The sequence below is a fragment of the Ictidomys tridecemlineatus genome, chromosome 13 (assembly GCF_052094955.1).
Source record: "Ictidomys tridecemlineatus isolate mIctTri1 chromosome 13, mIctTri1.hap1, whole genome shotgun sequence".
Lineage (NCBI taxonomy): Eukaryota > Metazoa > Chordata > Mammalia > Rodentia > Sciuridae > Ictidomys > Ictidomys tridecemlineatus.
The window spans coordinates 21,012,010-21,033,596 of record NC_135489.1 but is presented as its reverse complement, the minus strand read 5'-3'; the positions used below and the strand labels follow the sequence as shown (position 1 = coordinate 21,033,596).

Genomic DNA, 21,587 nt, shown 5'->3' with positions numbered 1-21,587 from the left:
GGGGAGCCAAGAATTCTGCATGTTTGAAAATGCACTAATCAATTCTGATGGCATCTCAAGCTTTAGGACATTGTATTTAATTCAGTTTAATAAACCTTTATGAAGCTGTTGTAGAGTTTGGCTGAGGTTCTGAAGATATTGAAATCAACATAAATTTCTTCTTCCAGGGATAACTGGACTAATGAGAGAAAAAAAGAAGAATAAATAGAGCATGAGAATTCACTGTTCTAAATGCTTGGGTGGCAATAGGAGTATCTAGTACTTAGGAGGGCTACTCATTCTGGCCAGAGATAAATTTGAAGTGACAGAGAGACACAATTTAAAATAGCCACCAATTTCAAATTTGAAGTCTCAAAATTAGGTCAGGATTAAAATGGTGTCCATCCATGTAGAGATGCAATTGAAGGTGTGTGAGCAGAGAATACCAAAGAAGAGACTTAAAAAAGCAGATCACTGGAGAATGATACTGACCAAATTATATTGTTATTTTATGTGCATGTACAATCATGTAGCAAAAATTCTCACCATTATGCATAATCACAATGGACCAATAAATATATGGAAGCAATAATTAACCAGAAGATGAGGACCAACTCTTGGAGATTACTTCCCATCAGATGTTATCTTCTTCAAAGAACAGTTGTCTAAATAAGTGAACCAGTTATTATATAACCAGATTAACTAATAACCCTTTTGAATAGCCTAGAACTTCAGCTCACTGTGAGTTTTCTTTGTAAAAAGAGAGTTTTGAAAGTGATGGGCCTAACTGGTTAACTTTTCATAGACGAATATATGATATGATCGAAGAGCAAAGTGGCTCTTTGGATAGTTTATTTCAAAGTACGCATCTTAATGATTTTATTCTTCTAATTTATCGTTAATTTGGGTGCTTTTGCTCTACCCAACTCTAGTGATCCATTCTATAAACAAATAAGAACCCACCCTTGCTATCCCCCATAGCACCCCCATCTCCTCCTATTCTGCAGTGCCATTTAGCCCTTCTTTCAAAATGATGCCTGTGGACATCAACAGGAAAGCAAGATAGAGCTAAACTGCCTATTAATACTAAACTTTCCCAGAACAGAACGGCTAAGGGCTCTGACAGCTTAAAACACATCTTATGAGGAGCTTGTGTTACTTTTCTTGTCAACTAACATCAGAATATGTTGAACAATAGAGATGAATTAATTGTCTCTAAAAACAAGAAAACACAACATAAAGTCTTTCAAAGATAAGATAAGTAAGACTTATCTTAAGTAAGACTGCTGAGAACCATCTTTAAAACATAAAGAGGAATATTTTTGAGTTGATGCCATTTTGCCTTCTGTGTATGCTTGTTGTGTAGGATTAAAAATAAGCTAATAGTCTCTTTTGTAGTTGGGGAGGGAAAATAGACAGGTTCCCTATTCATAGGGCATAAAGTGATTATATGGACCATTAAAATACTTGCTAAGTATTTTTATATGTTGCTTGATAAGAGAGAAAATCCATGGGTTCAAATTAGAAAGATTTCACATTATCATCTATTCCTAACTTGCTCATCCATAAAATACAAGGAATTGGCAAGATCTCTTAAGATATTATAGCCCCCAGTTTGCCCGTCAAATTGTGTACTCAGCACATACCAATTTAGGATATAAAGCAAGAACTAAATTAAAGTTCTCTCCTCAAGGTAGTTGCAGCCTACTCATGAATTTTTTTCAAACTTCATCTGAAGTTTATGTTTACCTAGAAAGTGAAAACAAATAGAACATAGCTCCTTCTTATGTAACTTTAAACTTCTTATATAACTCTTAAAAGAATATAGCTCCTTCTTATGTCTTTAAACCTCTTACATAACCTTTAACTTGACTTGTAACTTGTTGGATTTATTTTTCTTTTCATGTTGGGGACATTTTTGGATCAACTTTTAAAAGTAAGCTTATTAAAATGGAAAGAACGTTCATATTTCAGGTTGCATTTTTGTTAAAGGCATATCAATGAGTATGAACCCATTCAAGGGCTAAAAAATATAGAATAAAGATTCTTATAGCTATATACACAGATATTCACAAAGTGATTTATGTGACTGCTTATATTTGGCATGTGAATAGTAATTAAATGTATATACAGGAACAAATATGAGGTAAATATGAATGACAAGTGTGAAAATATACCAGGGATATTTTAGAAGCTTCTGAGAAACACATATGTTTTTTTTTTTAATCAGAGTCAACGGATGGATTATAAACTTTCTAACCAGCTTGCTTTTAATTGATGAATCATATGCTAAGTGCAATTATATGGATACTTCTGGGAATGAGAAGGCGTAGGACAGATTCTGTAAAATTTGAAGAATTAGATGAAACATTTCCTCAAGCTTTTCTTTCCAACCAATTCCCAAGGAGACTGAATGGTAGAGGATTTCACTCTGAAATGCAAGAACAAAAAGTAAGCCTACTACAGTTAGCCTTACTTTGGGCTCTTGTATTTCATGGTGTAGAAAAGATTACAATGAAGCATTTCCATGAGGCTTGAAGAGTATTAGTTACAGGATAATTAGGGTCACACTCACACACCGCATGCACAAACACATGTATTTATATGCTTATAATATACAAGGTCCTCTAAAATATAAGACCTAAAGTGCTCAATAAAAATCCTTTGATCTTTTTGATATGAACCACTATTAAACATGCAATAGATTTTATTTTTAAAAGCTAATGTATTCCTTTATCACTTACCCTTAATACTTTGAATTTTAAGACTTGATGCCTATTCTTCCCAAACAAAAGGAATTTTATAAGATCTACATGATTTAATCTGATTTACCATTATGGATCTCTCTCTGTCTCTCTCTCTCTCTCTCTCTCTCTCTCTCTCTCTCTCTCTCTCTCTCTCTCTCTCTCTCACACACACACACACACACACACACACACACACAAACATCCCCACACCAACCTCCCCTACATATACATACACATTTTATAAGCATTCCTCCTTGGCTTTTAAATAATGGGCAAAATTGTTAAATAGACAATTTTCATTTACTACATAGAAGCATTCAAGTTTATTGAAGTTTATAGATTGGTTATCTATGTCGTGAGATCTTATAAATCTACTTCCCACCCCACACAGGTTTTTTTTTTTTAAAGTTTCTGAAATCCCCACTTGAAAAGCAGTGAAATTATCACGGAATCTGGTTTTATCAGCAGGGAGATAGCTAAGATTTGTTGAGGTCAAAATGTAGGAAAGAAAAAGGTGAATGGAGTCTCAAAATTGGAATGTAATCAATGCTGGGAGCATCTTTTCACCAAACAATCTCAGAAGTAAGTCATTTGTGAGTGCTAGTTTGAAAAGAAGCACTGTCATTTTCCAAGAAGATGTTGCACTAATTAGCCTTGACCTGCCCTTGAGTCACTCTCTGATCTTTATGAAATGCTTAGGTTGGTACTTATTGTGTTAAGCATGCATCAAGTCTAGTCAAATATTATTTTAGTGCATTATATAAAGCAAACTGGCAGCTTTATTTTCCCTGTTTTTTTTTTTTTTCTGAGTCAATGCTATATAAACTGCTCAGGCTGCACAGCATTGGAACTCCATATAAGTTTGCATTTTAGACTGACAGAATTTTAAAGCTTGAAACAAAGCTTGAGGATAATTTACTCAGTTTTAGCAGCAGAGAATGTTCTGATGCAACTTTAAGTTCAGATGGGAGTTCAGTACATATGAGAGATGAAGAGGAAGTTATTTTTCTTCAAGGCATTTAAGGATCCAGAAAGAGAGAACTTCAGGACCTGACTGGTCCTGGCTACCCTTAGGAGATTCCTAAGAATTTGAAAACCTAGATTCCAATTCAACCTTCTAAATTTTCCAAGTAAGAAACCAAAGGCTTGGGTAGTTCCATAATTCCGTTACTTGCTCTGTGTGCATAACCTGCTCAACAGTGGAGCCAGAACCAGGAGTGGGTCCTGATGCAGTGGCTTTTCCCTGGGTGGTGGTGTATCTATTCACCCTTAGCTATGCTGGATGGAGGTAGAAAACCCTTTTGTTGCTCTCGATACTACATAAGTTCCCATCAATGTTCATGTGCTTGTCACCAGCAGCAAGAGTTTCTCCCAGGTTTTTCCAAGTCTCAGTAGGAAAGTATAATGAAAGAAAAAGAAAAGAAGATAAAAAGAGTTACCTGCTATTCATAGTTTATGAGCTATTTATAGACAGCCTTACAGTTTCCAGTGGGTTCTCCAACTATTCAAAGCTACGTGGTGGGCCCTTCTTGCAGGCAGGTGTTTATTTGATTTTTTTAAAAAAAACATTAGGAATTTTTAAAATATAAAAAAGGAGATACAGCAATACTTTTTAAACCACTGTAACACTTGGGAATATTTACTTCATAAGTATTTTTACACACACACACATACATACACACAGGAAAACTTTCAGGAAAATCACTATTATTTAAGATAATCCATGAATTTGAAATCTTCTCAAATTTCAGGATTTTATGCATCTTTCTAGGTTATGATAAACATTTGGACGAACAGGTAGAAATACATGTGAACAATATAATGTGTTTCAGATGCTGGCTTTAGTCTTTTTTAATGATCATATTTTTAAGAGCATAATTGATGAAATCCATGCTATAAAAGATAACTAGTTCTCTTATACCAGAGATTAACATTCTCATTCATCATCTCTTTCCCCCATTTTCAGATGTTTGGTTAATGGTTGGTTTTACCTGTTCAAGTTTAGCTGTGCCATTCTTTTCAATAACCTTCCCATCATGGTTTACACATTCTTCTATATACAAATGTATCTAATGCTCATCACCAGTCCACTTACCATCTGTCTAACTTTTTAGTTTGATGGTATTCTTAACTGCCTGAATTGTGTTACATATTTCTCAGTGCAGTCTATATCTGAGGGTGTGACTCTGTGTACACCATATCAGGCATGAAGTTCTAGGGTAACATTGGGACTTGGTCCTCTGATGCTGGATATTACCATGGGGGATCTGACTCCCACTCACTTCCTATGGATAAGATTTAATTTTTACTTTTCTATCTGGACGTTCAAGTCATTCTTTACCCCTCAGAGCCAATAGTTTAAATAATACATATCTCATTATTCAGAATCATGTATTCGATTTTTCCCCAAACTTGGGGGGATCTTTTAATCTGAAAATAAAGATTTGTCTTTCAGGGGAAATTTCCCATTCATTCTCCTTTGACTGTTAGTGGGTGAGCTTGTGAACTCAGGGCAATTTATCTTAACTGGCATCACATCCATTGTCTTTTTTCTATGCTGGTCACTCGATTTCCGGTGGTGTCTCTTCTGACTTGTACATTCTAATTTTTGTATTAGATCCCTAATAGTACCATTTTGGTCTTTGATTTGCTTCCTTAGTCCACACTTTCCCTTTTCACTTCATTCTGTCATTTCTATCATTGAGTCTTTGATCTCTATTTTTATTGAATTTATTTTCATATAAAGTGAATCCATGGTGCAAATCCATTTTTTGAGGAATTTCCCTCTGTCCCTAAACTTATATGCACTTCTTGGTTGTGTACTTTGTTTCTTAGGCTAAATTTCTCACCTTTCCTGCTTCTTCTCCCTGCTTATTTTCTTTCGGTATTGTTAGCTGTGTTATGTTTCCACATTTACAAGGATGTCCTGTATCTTATTTAAGCAGGTCTCTCCAGATGTTCCATTTGCTCTAATTTCCTACAGGTTCCTTCTAGACTTTTTTTTTTTTTACCATACTTCTTAGCTCCCTGCATCTCTGGTTTGAAGGCTGAATATTTTACAGTTTAGGCATATGTAAGTAACCAGCAAGGATGGTAGGGATGTAAGTTCAGATGAAGCAGCATTTAAATCTTCTAGAATACCCAGCTTTGGTGAATGGTGCTAGCCCTTGTTTTCCTCTATGAGAGAGGGACTTGTCCTCAGGTTTCCAATCTACTCTTAATTTAATGGCATCCCAGGACCCTTCACCTTAGTCAAAGTCAGCCCCATCTCTCCATTCAATCAACAAAGGAAAAGCACAGGCTGCCTAGAGATTTTGCACTGATTCACAATAAGAAGAGTTGATGAGAATGCTTAGACTTTCCCCCAAACTACAGGGGCAGTTCCTGAGTTTTAATGGCAGATAAAGACCTAAATCCTATTCTAATTCTCTGTATTTCTCCGGAAATGTCTCTTTGAAAACATTACTTATGTATGTAATATGTGCATATGTGTAATTCACTATGCTTTCTTTCCTTTCTGTGGTTGCTGAGGTTTATTTTATGGTATATATATGTGCTGGAACTTATTACTTCATTAGGCATTATGGAAAGAAAACTCAGAAATATGTTAGAATCCATCATCTCCTCAATTCAATGTGCTGAAAAATTTCCTCCTGCAGTAATCTCTTACTAATAAGAAATTCAGAAGAAAAAAATTTCAGTAATTTACTGTAACTCTTCAATGTGCAGTTAAAAATACACAGGAGTAGTTCTCAGGCAGGAAACATATTTTCTAGATATTTAGAGTTTCTACATCTTTCATTCTCAAAGGTCAACATGGCATCCTAGCATACATTTCATTGAGGGTAGCATACATTCGATTGAGGGAAATTAAGAATTCTCAAATTTCTGTCAATATATAGTATAGCCAAACCAATAATTTCTTATGACTGCTTATTGTTTTTGCCATCATACAACACATGTGTTAACATTTCTGTCTTGTATTCCTTAACACGTTTTCATTTACATTTCAGAATGAAAATTCAACAGAGAGATGTTGAATAAATTGTATAGGAGTACATATATATTTGTGTATCTATTTGTATACATGGTATTTTAATATAAGTGTTTGATGAGATCATATACTTTATATAGAAGAATATCTATGAATATGCAGAATTACATGGAAGTGTGGTTTTGCACATGCACTCTCACACACATATTCAAACTTACTTGTTGGTGAGTTGACAGTATCTCCTGAAGGCTGCTGAAAACACATGAACCAAGTTCCCAGCCCCTTTGTTAACAAAGACATGGTGATAAAGTCAGTCCCTATATTGCATTAGGATCTTGAGATAATCCTCCTATTATTTTAGTCACAGAGTTGAGCTTCACAGAATCATTTGATCCTGGGCTCTGTAATTGGAAAGAAAAATGGAAAGCTGAGCCTGGGTTTAGAGAGAAGCAACCCTTATTAGAGGAAGAGCGGACACTGAGGAAGGGCAGTGGGATCATTTGTCTGGATAAAGAAAATCATGGGGAGAGATCTGAAATCAGTTCCTACCATACATGAAGGACTCTAAAGTCAAGGTTGAGGATCAGATGCTCTTTATCTCCACGGCAGAATTTTTGGACAAGGGGAAGAATTTCTCAGTGTATTGCATTCACAATAAATAATAATAATGGTGTGTGCAAAATAGAATTACAAAGGCCTAAATTTTCATTTCTCTAAGAAGATTAAAGCATTATCATTACCAATGATATACTGGCTTATCTTTTGGTGCTTCTAGTATTTTCTTATGATAATTGGTATCACGTTACAAGAAAAGTGCACTCATTTCCTAAATGCTGTTCCACTCCTAGCTTGTTTATAGTTATTACTCATCTATAGTAGAGTTGGTCTATGAGACTGGAACCTCATTTATACCTGTTCATCTATGAATATCTGTCAAGGTCTAATCCTTTGCTTGATCTTGAGGATGCAAAGATAGCTAAGGCAATTCTGGGGCTTAAAGATGTGATAGCTAAGTGAATTTGCACACAATGAGATGAATTGCTATCAAGTAACCTGCTCTTCAGTTATGTAAATTCTAGAAATGATATATTGACTTCATTTTGTGAAAACATATGCATAATTGAATATCCCACTTAGACATCTATCAAGAATAAAATGTAGTGAATACTCCAGCAGTTATATTAAGAGCATCCAACAACATTTCTTTCTTCTCGCTCTCTCTCACTCTCTCTCTCTCTCCCTCTCTCTCTCTCCTTCTCTCAGACAAGTGTGAAACATCTCTTTGAATAACAAATATAAAGAATAAAATCCATAGCTACCAAACAGTCTTTCAAGAACTATAGAAGCGCCAAGCAATATTTATCAGAACAAAACTCAAGTGTGCTTTTATTTCCAATGTAAAATCCATTCTAAACATTAAAAGGTAGAACCCAGTTTAACCCAATCTAAAATCTTTAAAAGAATACAAACAGGTGTGTGTAAGAGTCACTTAAACAGAGTAATAAGTAAATCTCAACAACCAGTCCCATGGTAGAGGAGAGGTGTGCAGACAGAAAAGAGCAAATGAGAGAAATGTTAAGGAGATTTCAAGAAACTTATCTTAAGAGTCCTGCAGAGAAAAGTTGAAGTGGGCAGACAATGTACCAGAAAATTCCTTGCAAAAAAAACAAAAAAAAAAAAAAAAAGAGGAAGGGGAGAACTGTGCCTTTAAAGATCAAGTCAGCTGAACAAAAGTTACTTTGACAACAAAAGTTGGTGATGACTGACATGGGGTGAAAGAGTCATTTCACATCACTAAATGGAGTTGTCCCTTAGAGACACTAATGACCCACAATTAGGATTTTGTTGGGATACATTCAACATGGGAATCTGGACACCTCCCACGGTGTGTATCGATAACCTCATGTTCACTACAGGACGGCTTCCTTTGGAGTCATCTGAAGGTGATGGCGTTTGAAACCTTGGCTCCTTAAGAAGAAATGTCTCTGAACAAAGTTGTGATACTGCAAACAGCTCACTTGTTCAGATGTGGCGGCAGATGTGTTCTCGACGCCTCTTTTGATAGCTTCATCCCAGGGAAGAATAATGGGTTTGTAGTCATCATTTCAACAGCAAATGAACAAACTAAGGGACCTGTGCACAGGTCCTGGAGAGGTAGCAGAAGGCAAGTGGCTCTGGGGAAGGATGCTGACTGTCACTTCTCATGATGGAATAGCAGCCACGTAAAGATCACGTTAATTTTTGCTTTTCCTCCAATACAATCTGTCCTTTTTCACGATTCTTGCGGATTCCTATCCAGACTGATTTGTATTACTGTTGTTAATTTAACTCACTCTGCCTGGTTTTAAAAAAGTGCATTCTTTGTCATTTCCAAGAGCTGGGGTGACTCTTGAGAATCTATGAAATCTTACAGAAGCCCAGGTAAAACAGAAAATATTTATTTTGTGCTTTAAAATTGACCCACTCTTCTTATATACCTAAATAAACGAAGAAAGAATAAATGATTTAAATAAAAGTAATAAAAGCTAGAAGTAAAATCCAAACAATAGAGAGCAGTATGGGTTATTATTAAGGAATAAGATTGATCAAATTATGTTATATGATGTATGAATATGGCATAGTGAATCCAACTATTATGTATGATTGTAATGAATCCATAAAAATACATCTGAGGGGTCTATTGTATTTATTAGAACCAATGATGCTATTTAAGTTGTTGGTAAGGATTCTGGAGCTCAAATCATAGAAGGTATCTTATTTTATAAAATTTAATGATTAATCATAGCATAGAAACATTTTAAAAGAAAATCAAATGCATTCAGACAAACTTTTACCTGAATTTAAAGTTTACTTATTCAGCTCCAATGACTGCCATCTAGAGGAACATCACATCTGTTATTATTTCTAAGTATGATAAACCTTGTCAAGATAGAATTGCATTTTTCCATATTTCTGTTGCTTTTTAGAGTAGTCATTTTTGGTCATTATTCCTTCTTTTCTCAGACCCCAAATAAAAGTAACTCTCCCTTTATGTACTACAAGTACTTATAGAGGTTCTGGAAAGCCAGGATCTGAGACAAATGTGAATAATGTGCTTTCAGTCATGAATTTTAACTATCTAAAGAAGTATAAATACAAGCAACATCTCCCCTGAAGTTGTTACCACATTGTACTTGGATTTCAAGTGGTTCTCTAAATGGATGCAGAGAATGCAAATGGAACAATTTGATAAACTCAAAAATTCTTGGCACTTCCTTTTTATTTTTCATGAAGAAATTTGCTGCCAATAAGAGTTAAAGAAGTGAAATAGTTTCTTCCATAGCAGTGTGAGAGAAATGGGACATCATGTAATGTACAAGGGGATTTAAAAGAAAAATAAAATCATGACTTAGGCCTTGTCTTCAAGAATGTTAATTGTGCTGGTATATAATTACATGGATTATAATTATAATTTATAATATATAATATAATTATAATTTATAATTTGTTATAATAAATAATTATATAATTGAAAGATCCATCGATAGTGAAAACCAAGAAAAAGATAATGTAAACTTCTTGAAACACAAAGTTTCATACAAGGCGATTCTGAGTTGCCTCTTGGAGAATAAATAGAATTTATATTATCTGGGAATGTAATTGAGGGAGTGACCCACGATCAGAAACATGCTGATGAACTATTACAGTCCATAGCTATACGTAAGTTCATTTTGCTTGTAAGTCTCTCTATCTATAAAATAAAATAATTATAGCACATCATCCTAAATCTCCATTTTAACCATTGAATATTTTACTGGTACCAGGTAGGATTAGTTTGAATGGAAAAGATAACTTCTATTGAAAAGATATAAGAAATGAAATCTGATTTGGTAAGTTTTTAATATGTCATGTAAATTATTCAATACAATTTAATAAGTTTGATCTTTATTCTACGGAATGAAAGCTTATGGCGATATTATGAAAACAAAGAATGTGATGAAAATTTTGTCATAATATGAAAATAGCTTTTCTTATTTCCCCTTAACTAGAGTTGCCTTAATCAATTTATGTTGAGATTCTAGTACTCTAGGACTATGAAAGGTATAACAAAATTATATCCAGATTCTAGAGTCTAAGAAGCAATCCTTAAGTGGATGAATAGATCCTAGATGTTTGTCAATGAAAAGGCAAAGAGATCAAATAAAAAGAGAAAAATCAGATGAACTATATTTGTTTACTTCCTTGCAGAATAGTGTAATCATCCAAAATATATTAAGCAATGTATTAAGCTCATGTGAACATGGTAAAGCCTCTTTCCCCAAGGACTTACATACACATGCTAAGGTGATGTAGATGTAGGAAAACATACTGTCCAGAGAAAACCATGTCAAATTCTATAAAACAGTAAAAATAAATACCAAAATCTTCCCCTCTCAAGAGAGGAAAATGTCAAAAACAGAAAAGCCAACATGTCTTTCTTGGAGAAGTGTCTCTAGTCTAGAATAAGATAGAAAGTATCAGGATGAGAAAACAGAATGTATGAAGACTTGGAATCAGATGTGGGCCATGAACTTTTGTTTATTTGAGCATTGTGTACGTAAGGGGTTTGTGGATGATAAATCTAGGGAAGTAGGCAGTGATTTGGTCATGCATTATTTAAAAGTGAGGCTGAAGAGCTTTTACCTGACTCTTAATCCGACTCAGGCTTATATTTTTAGACCTTTTCAAACCCGCCCAAGTCATGTATTTTAGTTCTTTTTTCTCAAAGGAGAATTTTAAGCTCTAAGACTATTTCTGAAAGGTATCCTAAAATAATAAATACTCAGACTTTTCTCCAAATAGCTACATCAATTTTTGCTATTTTATTTTATTTTGCTAGCATTTATTGGAATTTTATTTTTCATGATAAGAAAGTAATAAGATTTGTGGATGTTTTCCATAACATTGTTCAAACTTCATCTTGGATCAATGTTTTTGTAGCAAAGGGTAAAAATGTACATTTTGTTGAGTTATTAGTGTCAACAGCAAATCTGGGTTGAACATATGCTGAGGATGAAACACTGTATTAAGCACTGAGATATGAGTAGGAATCATTAGCCCTTGTCTTACCATGTAATTTACTGATAACTGATAAGATTGCCCAACATAGTGTATTTCAGAAAAGTGGGACATTCATCCATTGAGGATGCACGTAGTGCTTTTTGATGCTTTATCATCCCTTTGTAAATCAGAGAACCTTTTTATTTTATTCTCACCTGCTACATGATATAGTGTGAAAGCTGGAAAACCTGATGTAGAAATAAATATATTAAGACATCTAGGGAAAAAAAAGTGTCCATCATAAATGCTAAGAGTCTAAAAAACATGAGAAAGTTACAGAACATAGATGAGGACTCATCTCTATTTTTTAAGCAAAGACTAATTGTACTTATAGTATTAGCACTAAAATTACATGCATAAATCAAATCATGTCCATAATTAATCAGAAGTTATTATATTTTATTAATCAATAAAAATATTTTGGGGGGAATTCACTATGTGGTCAACTATACATTATTCATTCTATTGAGAGTTAACAAGTAGAAAGATGATTCCTAACCCCTTCATTTTGGGAAAGAGTGTGAGTTTCTATGAAACTTTTGAAAATAACAACCACTTAAACTTAATAATTTCTTTTTAAGGAATCCCATTATGTGATGCGTACAGTCCTGATTTAGATACATGGTGTCCCCCAAAAACTCACATGTGAGGCATTACAGGAATATTTAGAGGTGAAACTATTAGATTATGAGAGAAAAAGTTAATCAGTGGATTAATCCCTTTAATAGATTAATAATATGAATGGATTGATGGGTGGTAACTGTAGGAAGGTAGAGCATGGATGGAGGAAGGAGGTCACCTGGCAGGGATTATTTTATCCCTGGATCCTTGCACTCAAGTTCTCTCTACTTCCTGGCTGTCATAAACTGAGCCGCTTTCCATCAGGATATTATGCCTCACCATGGTTCAGAGTTATGGAGACCTTCTACCCTGCACTGAACCTCTGAAACTGTGAGCCAAAGTAACCTGTTCCTCCTCTAAGTTGCTCTTGTCAGGTGTTTTGGTCAGAGTGACACAAAGTTGACTGACACATACGCTATTTTTGACATTAGGAGTGCAAAGAGGCAACTCTAACTGGAAAATCAGCAAATAACATTATTGAAAAAAGCAGCAAAAGGCTACACACATACACACAAAAGATACACTCACATATTTATGTGTTTATTTATTTAAATGTTTATATACAATAAAATAACTATGGTATGGGTAATGCACTCTGATATGCTTTTCTATTGTTGTATTGACTTACAATTTTGTTGATCTTTACAAGCATTACCTGTCCTTACCCTCAAGTCTCATCTCTAGGTAACAGATGGGGGCAGTAGGGGAGACCCTCCTGTTGAGTAGAGAGTCTGGGATTTAAAAACAGTCTAATCTGACTCTTAAACCTTCTGTTCTCTTTACTTTCTTCAGTATAAATTTGGTATTCTCCCTCTTTTTTTAATACTACTAAAATTTTCTATTCTACCTATTTTCATCTATTTCATTTCATTTGTATCTCTCTCTCTCTCTCTCTCTCTCTCTCTCTCTCTCTCTCTCTCTCTCTCTCTCTCTCTCTCTCTCTCTCTCTCTCTCTCTCTCTCTCTCGTGTGTGTGTATGTGTGTGTGTGTGTGTGTGTGTGTGTGTGTGTTTCCAGATACGTACTTAAGTGTATATATTTAAATTTTGGTCTCAACCTAGTAAATTACTCTCTAGATATAATGTATATGACAAAAATTTGGAAACACTCTGATGTAAACATAATGAACTCAAAACTTTTGATAAAACTGCAAGTTCAAGATGGGCAGACTCTGGGAGTCGCCATGACCCCAGGAAGGAAGGAGTTAAGAGAGAATAGAGATTGACAACATGGAGCTCTATTTAAAAATAGCTCTAATTGGTTATCTGCATCATCTCTGAGACAGCAGAGACATTATCCTTCCACCTGAATTTTCAAGTGGCAAAAGAGACAATCATAGCCAAGTAGTTCAGAATGTGGGCAGGGGAGTCAGACTGTCTGGCTCCACAATTATAAGTTGTGTACTTTCAGGAAAGATATTTCAACACAACCTCTTCATTTATAAAATAGGGATAATAGATCCTGCGTCAGAGAGTTGTGGTGAGAATAATAAATAAAAAGCATTTGTACTAACAAATTGTGTATTGTCTGCTGTCAGGAAATATTGGCTATTGGCTAGTAAATAAACAATTTACCAAAATCTTTGGGAAAACTGAGAACAGAATTTAAAACATTCTATTAATATATCTCCTCAGAGACAGTCAATAAATATTTCTGATGTCTTTGGGTTCATGTCAGTAAATTTGGCCAAGAAATCAAAAATTCTTATTTTACTAATAATATTATCAATAATAAATACACAAATTTTTCTCCCTGTATACAATGTTTGGAACAGCTCTCAGGCACATTTATGGTCATGTTTTTTATTCCATGAATATTAATTAATACCTAAATTAGCTTGACACTAAGAAAGAATATAAAAATGACTTGGAACTCCAAGTTCAAATTTTTAGTTACAAATGAGCACAACAGACAAGGAGAGAAAGAAAGAGATTAAGAATTGAAATCCTGGGTGCCTTCGCTGACTCTCCCATTTTTCTAGAAGGCAATGGACATCATCAACTGAACATGGGCATCATGGGAAAGTTTTGCTGTTGGTGGTTGGAAAGAGATGATTTTTTGTTCTTTTCATTACTCATTGAGCATAGTTACAACAATGACAGAAACAGAGATTGGCTTTGAAAATGCCTACTAAAAATACACATCTATTTCCTATGTGAACCAAGATCATTGCTGCCACGTCTCTGTGAGTTTAATCTGGCTTCTCAGGCAATTGGAATATTCAAGTCTGACTTCCCTTTCAGTTTCCCCACAGAAGAGGATGAAAATTACTTAAAAAAAAATTCTCTCCAAGGAATAGTTTTGAGGAACTGAGCCAGAGCCGTTCATTAGCAAAGATGTTATATATTTATAATATTTTTCAATTGAAAATTTTCATTATAGAGTGAGTAACTAGTATTATGGTAATTAATAAATTAAATTAGCATCACAGACCATGCTGAGAAAATAATACAGGGGAGTGAAATACTACAATGGATGGTTGCTAGGACACTAGGAATGTAGCCACAGCAAAGATGATAGTCATTTCTTGTTCCCTATCACTATAGCTGGTTTCAATAGAGAATAAGTTTATCATATCAACTAAATCCTAGTGAAACTCTGGAAGGACAGGGAAACCTCACTTATTCATTCTCTGTGTCATCTCCCTCAGCATAGTTTCCATGGGTTTAAATGCTTTTCAATGTGTAGGTCAACTGGGTACAAATTCTTGGGTATTTAGAATACTTATTATCTAGGTTCTCTTTTTTTCACCCAAGTTAATTTTTCTCCTTACCTTGTATTAAAATACTATTAACTGTAACTGTTTGCTTGTATTTGGGACATGAAGATGAAGGTAAAGATATATTCTACAGTAGTTATTATGTCATCAGCTGAGGATTTGGGGACTGGATTGAATGACAATTATTTTCTGTCCCAGAGCAAATGTTTTCAAGGCTGTGAAGAGCTGGGCCTGCAAGTTCACATTCCCACTCACTTTTTTTTTTCCTGTCTTTGCAGTTCCGCCATGGTTTTTAAATCACCCTTCCAACCTCTATGCCTATGAAAGCATGGATATTGAGTTTGAATGCGCAGTCTCTGGAAAGCCTGTGCCCACTGTGAATTGGATGAAGAATGGAGATGTGGTCATACCTAGTGATTATTTTCAGATAGTGGTAATTATCTTTATTATTTTTAATATTAGCTTAACAGCCCCATTTACTGTTTACTTTTTTTTTTTTCCATTTGCTATTCTATTCTGGGAAAACAAGTTTTTGTTGGGAATTTTAATGATATATTAGGAAAATATTCTGAAAAGCAAATGATTTCTAGACTTAGATTTTTGGGTGGTGGTGGGGGGGTGCAAAAATAGCAACCAAACAGTCCAATCCCCTATTTTATAGAAAAGGCTTTAAACCAAACAAACAGAAAACACAGAAGGCCTTGACTTTCCAAATGGGTTCATAGAAAAGAAATTAGAACCCAGTTCTAGTCTATTGTAAGCCAGGATTTTCTTATTTCTTTAAGTTTTATCAATTGCAGTTCATTTTCAATAAGACATGATACTTACGATTTTGATCATTTTACTTTGATAATAAATATAGATTTCATTTCTTTGTTATTTTTTTCAGATTGTACAAGCCAATTCTATATGAGCAGTAATAATGGAGATAGTGATAGTATTCATAGCAGTAATAGAGAGGCCATGAGTCTCAGAGTTCACATTTCTTTGTAACTTTTAGCATTGAATTGAACTGAAGCTAAAAGAAATAGTTCTCATGGATACCTGTCTCTTTCCTTGTGGGAGATAATAGGGATACTGGTACTATATTCATTGAGTTGTCATAGTACATCATGAATGTTCCATGCCTACCAATGTTGTTTTTGCTATTACCAACAGAATTCTTTGGTCCCTTGAAAATGCTTTATGCAAACTCCTCCTTAGGTGTAGATTACAATCAAAGCTTTTGTGTTCAGACATGAGAAATATAAAAAGCACCTTCCCAATATCAAGGAAATTTACAGCTAAAAAAAAGAGAGAGAGAGAGAGAGAGAGGGGGGGGGGGTTTAGGTCCACATATCTTATGTTTGAAATACAAACATGACCCTGTCAAAGAAGACCTGTCTCAAAAGCCATGTCTCCCAAACCAAAAGGAAACTGATATAGGTTCCCCGGTGGGGCCAGGCACCGGCTCTCCCTATGATGCTACACTGGCTCTTGTTGGTAAATGCCTCTTCTACAGTCAGGTGGCATTCTGAAATGTTCATCTCTTTGTGTATGTATTTTGGCATACCATACAGATTCTTCAGGAATAAATCCATAAACCATACTTTTATCACTTCTATCATCACTTACCATTTTTCACTTTTAATTGCATCTGTTTAATTGGTTGGGAATAGAGTAAGAGAGGGGAACATTTAACATTCGAATGCCACACCAATCCATTTCTTCCTTGAAGTGCAATGCTGTTTCCACTCCCACTGAATTAAAAATGACCTGCCATTGGGAAACTTGAAAAGTGTTCTGCATGCCTAAAATATATGGCACTTGCATATAAAGGAAATTGTTGAGGCCCTGAAGGACTCATGATAAAACGCAACATTTATTTTTTCTACAGTTAGAATAATCTTCCTCCCAGCATGACTCATTACAGCCAACCTATTTAAATGTTTCTTTTCTTAAGGTGAAAGAAAAACGTACAGCATGTGCCTTACTCACATTAAATTGTGCTTTAAAATATTTCCTCAATAATTCCGAAATCTGAGAGCCATTGTGTGTCGAACATGTAACATGGAGCGCATATAGTAACTTATATGAGAATTGTTAATTAGAAGTTAGCCAGCTTTATCTAAGAATTTTACATCAGCTGAGAATTGACTACAAGACACTAAAAACAATTAAGAATTCCCCATGAGGTAATATTTATCTCTTAATGACTTCAGGGGAAGTGATTTAACACGTCTCACTTACTGAACTAATTCTTCCACTAATATTGAAGATAAACTCAGTTTGTATAATTAAATGCTATCTCTAGATCGTTTTATCATCCATCCTTGAATAAGATGGTGGTTCAATTTATTTTAAAAAGTAGTTAACATTGGTGTATTTCACCCATAGATTTCTGCAGGTGAAATATTTTGGCTATAGAACAATAAGACTTACGTATAAAACAGCCACTGTACTCCTCTCTCCAAATCCCTAAAAGTTCAGATGTCAAAGCAATTACTATTTTATAGCATTTTTCAGATACTTTTTTGGGGGAATAAACAATTGCAAAAAAATTATGTAACCTAGATATACTGTGCCTGAGAATTTGCAAAGATAAGTGTTTTGTTCGCATTCTTATTTTATTTTTCCTGAGTAGCTTCTAAACCTAGCTTCCTTCAATAATAAGTAAAGCAAGTTCATTTATTTGGGTACAAATCTTTGTTTCCTCCCTACCTAAATGAAGACCTTTCTTTTGACTGATAATTTAGATTTTGAGGATGAAGTGTTCTTTTCTGAGCATATTTTCATTGTAGAATTAGGCGGAATTGGTGCTCATGAATTCAGAAGAATGTTGAGAATGTATGACTTTCCCAGGGGGCCTGGTGCATATCTATGGGGATGAGAACCCCGTGGACTCCTTGTTTTTGTTTCTTCTGTCATGTTTTATTAAATTTTAGATTTTGCTTTATGGTCATCTTTTCACTTTGAAGGTTTTGTTTTTACTTTTTAAATGATCTCATCTGCTCTTTCTCTCCGCCCCACCCCCACCCCCAGGGAGAAAGCAACTTAAGGATTCTTGGTGTGGTGAAGTCAGATGAAGGCTTTTATCAATGTGTGGCTGAAAACGAGGCTGGCAATGCCCAAACCAGTGCGCAGCTCATTGTCCCTAAGCCTGGTAAGATGATGGGGACTTTGTCTGGGGTCTGGAGTCACAGTTATGCACGATCCACTTATAAAATTCATATTGCTTTTCTTAATTCTCAATACGAATTTATTTAATTAATTAAGGTGTAGATGCATGTATTCCCTCAAGAAAATTTCATGAAAGTTTTATCTATCTACCTTCTGTGAAATAAAAGTCACCATGAACAATAGGGCCTCTATTTCCAAGATAAACACTAAATTATTATCATCTCTCTCTTTTGTAGCCTGTCTTTCTTCCCAGTGTTTCATATGAATATGAAATAGAACATGTATTACATTTATATTATATGAATATTTAGTTATATATATGCATGCATATAAATTTATGAAAGGAACAAACATATATTTATACAGACTTAAATTTGTGAAACTGGTGGAAAAAAATAGCAGGAATAACCACTTAAAAGCAAGGTCAGTTATCTTTTCTTTTTTGCTACAATTGATAAGTTTTTTTATTCCAGTTTGTTCTGTTGTCTTCTAGAGGGTTAAAATGGTGGTGTATTGAAAACCAGCATAAAACTATATTGGAAATATCATAGAATATTCCTATAGTTGCATGGTCCTCCCAGGGTTAAGGGAGGGTACAGAGAAGGAAAGAAAGAATAAACATATGAACAGATTGATTGCTCTGAAATATTTAACACTAAAAAAGTTAAAACATATTTTCTTAAAGCAGGAACTGAGCAGTTATTTACATAGACTCAAATACTGTTAAATATTAATACTTTCTATAAAAAGTTTTTATATCATGTTTGTTAGGTAAATTTCAATTTGGTTAGGTCTTCTTTCTGATATATCTCACTCTTGACTTCGTCTTGTTCTGAAGTAAGCTTTATAGAAAATAGTTGAAATATATGCAACATGGTCTTTGTTTTTTATCATTTTAAAATGGGCCTCATATCCTTTGTATCCCTGGTCAATTTTCTGAAGACTCACATAATGAAGCTCACAAACATGAAACTTTCTCTTTTCTTCTTGAATGAAAAAAATAAAATAAAATAAAAAGCAGCTACAGAACAATAGCCCCAGATGAGTAAAGGAACAAGACTATCTAGAAATAGAAAAGAACAGTTAGCTCTGATTCAAGAGTCTGATTTTTGAGAAGAACCACTTCTTTTCCCTCCATTTAGTGTGAGCTTTGTGTTGGATGAGCTCCATTTGTGTGGTTAAGTATGTTTTCTTCTGAAGAGCAAATAATGGATAAGTGAGAGAAAGGAAACCTCTAAAATTAGGGTTTCCAGTCTGAGTTATGCTTTGAGAACCATGCCAACCTTTAGTTGGCAACAATTAATATGGCCATGTTGAAACTAACACTGGCTGCTGCACAACTCATCCAAGAGAGCTGTAGTTAACCTTGACTGTTGAACTAAGGACATACAGTACAGGAAGATGTGAGCTATCACCGCATATTTCTTAAGCAGGTAGAGGTATCCCTTGTAGACCTTGAGGACCAATGATCATCTCCTACAACTGTCCCAAGGAACGGAGGATTCGTCTTTGAAGTTCTGAACTGTATAGAGTTAGAAGTTCTCGTTTTGCTCTGTGGAGACACTGAGAATATCCTGTGTGTGTGTGTGTGTGTGTGTGTGTGTGTGTGTGTGTGTGTGTGTGTGTGTGGCATACCTCGGCTGGGGATGACTGTAACATGGGAAATGGACAACAGACTATGGTTAAAATCTATCTGAAGCTGCTTTCAATGTACAAGGGAGAAAGGAGAGGTTAGCAGTGGGAAGAATCTGCATTTCCACCCTGGGAAGAACCAGTGTGTGAGTTCTACCTGAAGAAATCAGAAGTGAACATTTCAGGTTCAGACTGTGCCCCAGAGGTCCTGACTGCAGAACTATTTTTCCAACCCAAGGACAATAAAGGAACAAAGCTGGGTATGGAGCTGAGCTGGGACCTGGAACAGAAAGTCAGACAGAAATTGCCTTCCCAACTTCAGGAAGGGCCCAGTGAAGGAATTTCTATGGTCCAGGGTCTTGGACAAATCCAATAAACTGTCCCACAAAAAGGAGGCCTGCAGAGGCCATCTAGGATGGTGGGCTTTTGAGAACACATGCTGAGAAAACAGCCTCCCCTTCATTCCAAATCCATATTCCCTCTCTGACCCTGGAGAAACAGAGGAAGGAAGGGGAAGCAGAGGAAGGCAATAGACTGAAGGAACAGGAACACAGGGAGAGAGAGTTCAGCATCCCCTTTGCCTATCTGTGGTCGCAGGTCAGCTTTGTAAAATGACGAGAAGCTTTAAATTGAATATTAGTTTAAAATTTTGATTTACATTCCACCAGAGTATATGTCTGTTCTTGTATATGTATGAGTATTTAAATATGTATATGTTACTGCTGTGGGATTTCTGTTCATTTGTTCATTTTGTTTTATTTTTAAAGACTCCAAGGTATTGTAAATACTTCAAGGTATCTGACTCTTGGGGCCAGATAATTGAAGTACACTGCAAACAGGGCTGACAGGGTGTGTTTGGAAGAAGATACCAGGAAAAAAAAAATAAAGGTCTTTTCTTTTAAATACTCCAGTAGCTCAGATCACACCCACCCAATGAACCAGTTATAGACATTCCAATTCACTTACTCTCCAGGAAGCTCCATTGCAACAGGTAGCCCTATCTTACAGGTATCTTACAGGTATCTTACAATCTTCTTGGGTCTTGATTTGCTTCCTTCTGTGTGATCATAAAGGAACAAGGCTCTCCTCAGTAGAAATGTCATTGGCCTCCTTGCTACGACCAGCCTCGGAGAATCTTGATGACCCTTTCTTCTCCCATCTAGGTGGTAGTGTGTTGTCAGCCATGCTCTTGGTCTGTGTTCATTGTATTTGGCATTGGATTAGGAAGAAAGGAACAGAAATGAAAACAAAAATCTGAAAGCGTGGACAGGACACCATTGTGACGGTCTTACATTTCCCCCTTTATAAATGATGGATTGCTTTTTCCTGGCTATTTAATCAGGTCTTCAAATAATGCCACTCCAATTCCTCAGAGACACAGTGTAGGCTGTGTGCACAGATGGTGGAGAGGCCAGCTATAAATATAAATTTAGCAAGGAGGCAGACTCTGGTGGGAAGAACATAGCCCTTTCTGTTTAAGTTTTGACAATAAACGGTCACCATGTATTTGGAGGCACATTGTGGGTCTGCATAGCCCAGCTGTTCGGCCTCGGCCTGTCCACAGGCTGGTAGCCGAGAGTTACTTAGGTAACCACAGTAATCTGCTCTGGGTGAAGTACAGACAATAATCTGTTCAAGCCAGTGTCCATCACTAGTGA

General features: G+C 35.4%; 1 protein-coding gene across 7 annotated transcripts in view; it reads left to right on the top strand.

Moving 5' to 3' along the window:
- The window catches only part of Dcc (DCC netrin 1 receptor), a 1,068,266-nt gene that overhangs the window by 643,727 nt on the left and 402,952 nt on the right, over positions 1-21,587 (top strand). For all 7 annotated transcript variants that reach the window (XM_040273028.2, XM_040273020.2, XM_021725006.3 and 4 more), the window contains exons 6-7: positions 15,417-15,571; positions 18,160-18,280. In XM_040273028.2, the coding sequence (XP_040128962.1) occupies positions 15,417-15,571; positions 18,160-18,280 (276 nt within the window). The remainder of the gene's footprint in view (positions 1-15,416; positions 15,572-18,159; positions 18,281-21,587) is intronic.